The following is a 3,404-nucleotide window of genomic DNA, read 5'->3' as shown; positions in this document are numbered from 1 at the left end:
AATATCAAGATGGCACAGATTATGTTCTTTCGCTTACATTCAAAAAATGGCACTAAATACTTAACAGTAGAACTGCTAGATTCTTCATTTTGAAAGAGAAGCCTCTTTTATGATTGCATCCCAATAAGCATCATCCCATTGGTCTCTGTAATTGTCTTTCATGCTGAATACACTTTTAATGCTCTCTACATACATTCTCTCCTTCCAATCCTCCACAGGAGGCAATCCTGCTTCTGCAGCTAGCCAATTGCAGTACTCAACCTACATGGTACAAAATGCAAATGGGTAAAGGGAAATCATAACTTAATTTTCATCATTCATTCATACGGAACATTTAGGTGGATTGTTATCCATATATCATAAAGTGACATTAGCATTTAATTCATTATGATAAAGAGAAATGATGGGTGATAAAATTATTCTAGACCAATATATGCCAAAATCACTCTTCATTCAAATTCTAGAGTTTTCAAAGACCAACAATAGATGTCAAAATCACATGTTCCTAAAACTATTGCTTTGCAGAATCTATAATCTATATGGGATTTAATGATTTTGGGACTGTCACAGACAAACAAGATCAAGAGAAAGAGAAAGAGAAAAACCTCTTTGAAATGCAAGTGGTGAGTGGTGTGCTTGGGATACCCATTTTTCTCCATCCATTGATAGTATTCTTCAACAGAAGTCATCATTTCCTTTTCAGATGGTAACTGAACTTTCCCAGATAAAACACGAGCTACCCACTTGCATTGTAAATCCGTCATTTGGAAGATGATATCCTGAAACCACATCCAAGCTCAACAGAATTTAGAAGTACAGCTATGGTACATTTTTAAGCACACTAAATTTGGTAAGACTCATAACACACAGATTGCTTATTGGTTATTTCTTTAATCTTCAAAATTAAAATGATGTACAAACAATAAAACAACATGGCAAATGTTTTGATTAAAAAATTAGAGTTCAATTTGGTGTAAAACGTTAAAACGTTTTATTCAATCATTCCATTACATCTGTTTTTTGGATAACTATTTACGTGGTTAATATAAGAAAGTTCAATTTTAGTATACTGATAGTGTAACATAGTCGTTTAATCACATTATTTTTAGGAAAAGAGAGAGAAGGAAAGTGTTTGAACTTTGAACAGTGAAATCATTCTGTCCTCTTCTCTCCTCTCCCTTTCCCTTTATGAGATACCAATTTGCGAAGGCAACATATTATCATGAGAAATTGGTGAACATCAAATTGCAGCCATGATAGCTTGCAACACAAGAAAACTAGTTACCAGTTACCTTCTCAGTTAGACCGATAAAAGAGAGGGAGGGAGCCAATGAAGGAGGGAATACATGCTTGTATAATGGTCCAACACGATTATCTTCAATGGTAACTATTCCATTTGTTTCAAGAAATGGAAAGTGATACGTGTATCTGTCAAAATCATGCATTAACTTCGAGAATGAAAACACACACAATAAAAGGAGTTATAATTCATCACTCAAAAGATAGTTGGAGTATAATTCATCATGCTTGTATAATCCATTAACTATTCCATTTCATTCATCAGTCACCAAATTAGATTCTAAAAGTTATAATTCAATACAGCTGTAATGGAAACATAAGCAATATAAAAAACAAAAAAAAAAAAAAAAGAAAAAAAGCTTGGAGTATTGTTCCAAAACAATGCTAAGATTGAAAACTGTGATCCATTTTTAAGTTTTTTTTCCTTGTTTTCCAGAACAACTACCTTAAACAATAAACAGTTTTTCAAACAGGACAAGTTTTAGAGTTGAAAGATTTTCTTGAAAACACAAAACTAACAAGATAAGCATCCTTCAAAAAGATCATAACACAAACCCGGTGCAGTAGAACATAACATCTGCATGAATAGAGGATCCATCCTCAAATGCTACCAAACTCTCTTCGGTTACATATTTTACCTGCAATTAGATTATTGAAGTAAGAAATTTATTTCTACTGAATTCAACTAACAAAATATACTGGAAATGCAAATAGAAAATAAAAACAGAAATCAATAAGACAAGACATGTTCTTAGCGTACCATTTTATGCTGCCATATGTTATCATGATTTGGCACTTTCATAACCATAACTTCTGGACTTCTAGATGCTACATGAACCTCTTTAGCTACTTTTGCAACATCTCTTGAGATGTCAAAAGCACTCGCTGCAAATCCAATTATAACTACTACCTGTGTTAAGGGCCAAATACCAATATTCAGCACTCGTTTGCTTTGATGCAAAACTATCACTTAGAATTTGAAGGGTTGTCACTAATTTTTTTTTGGTTGTTTACGGTCCTTGACCCATCAAGTCAAGGACTAATCCGTCGCCGGATATGAATACCATTTAAGGGTCTGTCGCTGTCCAATGGGTTGCTGTATGTACAAATAAGGATTCGAAATCCCGACACTTGCTTAAGCTGATGACTTAGGGCTTGTTTGGATGAGCTTTTAAGAAAAGATCTTTTTTCGAGTTATCTTTTTATAAAAGATCTTATAGAGAAGTAAAAGTAATTTTATGTTTGGATATCTCATGTAAAAAGGTCTTTTTATTAATCAATTATGTTTGAGTATAACAATATAAAAGTACTTTTTTGTTTATTTATTACATGAAAAATATCTTTTTTCTAAGGAAAAAAAAGATCTTTTAAAAAAAGATATAAATTATAACTTCTCAAAAAAGATTTTTTTTTTATTTTACTAGTGCTTTTACTTTTACTACTAGAAATTTGCCAAACACGTTAAAAAATAAAAAAAAAGATATTTTTTCATTGAAAAAATATCTTTTTTTAACAAAATAATAGCGCCCAAACATGCACTTAGGTGACCACTCAACTAACCCAAGTTGGTTAAGGGTTGTCACTAACTAAAAAATTTGTAGTGCACACAGGGAAAGGAAAAAAGAAGTGTTTTTTAATGATTCTTAGAACACTACCTTATCTCGAAATGTTTCGGGTACTCTGTAGTTGTGACTATGTATCTGATATCCAGGCCATTTTTCAATCCCTGCAGCACAGTACAAAATGAGGAACCAATGATGAATCTTATAAGTATGTGGAGACATTGGTGCACCCATTGCTCAAAATCAAGTTGAAAAAATTCATAAAATGATTCATCTTTTGTTTATCAATTCAAATGTTACTTATTATTTCGAGAGTAGTAGTATAAAGATAAGTGTCAATTGGATTATAGTGTCAAAAAATAGAAAATTATATAACTAGCTAGGGTAGAAGGCTAGAACATATTGTAATGTAAGTGTGTAGCAAAAGTTTTCATTTTGTTTTTAAATAAGTTAAATTTGATACATTTGATATAGTATATAATAGTTTGTACTATTATTCAATTAAATTTACTATTTTTTTATAATTGTTTAATTAGTAAATAA

General features: G+C 31.4%; 1 protein-coding gene across 1 annotated transcript in view; it reads right to left on the bottom strand.

The window, feature by feature from the left end:
• Positions 28-3,404, bottom strand: part of LOC107622526 (flavin-containing monooxygenase FMO GS-OX-like 2) — a 5,032-nt gene continuing 1,655 nt past the window's right edge. The window contains exons 2-7 of the mRNA XM_016324456.2: positions 2,955-3,025; positions 2,060-2,209; positions 1,855-1,937; positions 1,293-1,428; positions 606-779; positions 28-261 (exon numbers count right to left, since the gene is read on the bottom strand). Of these exons, the coding sequence (XP_016179942.1) occupies positions 85-261; positions 606-779; positions 1,293-1,428; positions 1,855-1,937; positions 2,060-2,209; positions 2,955-3,025 (791 nt within the window). The 3' untranslated portion in view covers positions 28-84. The remainder of the gene's footprint in view (positions 262-605; positions 780-1,292; positions 1,429-1,854; positions 1,938-2,059; positions 2,210-2,954; positions 3,026-3,404) is intronic.

Source organism: Arachis ipaensis, chromosome B10, assembly GCF_000816755.2.
Source record: "Arachis ipaensis cultivar K30076 chromosome B10, Araip1.1, whole genome shotgun sequence".
Lineage (NCBI taxonomy): Eukaryota > Viridiplantae > Streptophyta > Magnoliopsida > Fabales > Fabaceae > Arachis > Arachis ipaensis.
This window is presented reverse-complemented; position numbering and strand designations above follow the sequence as displayed.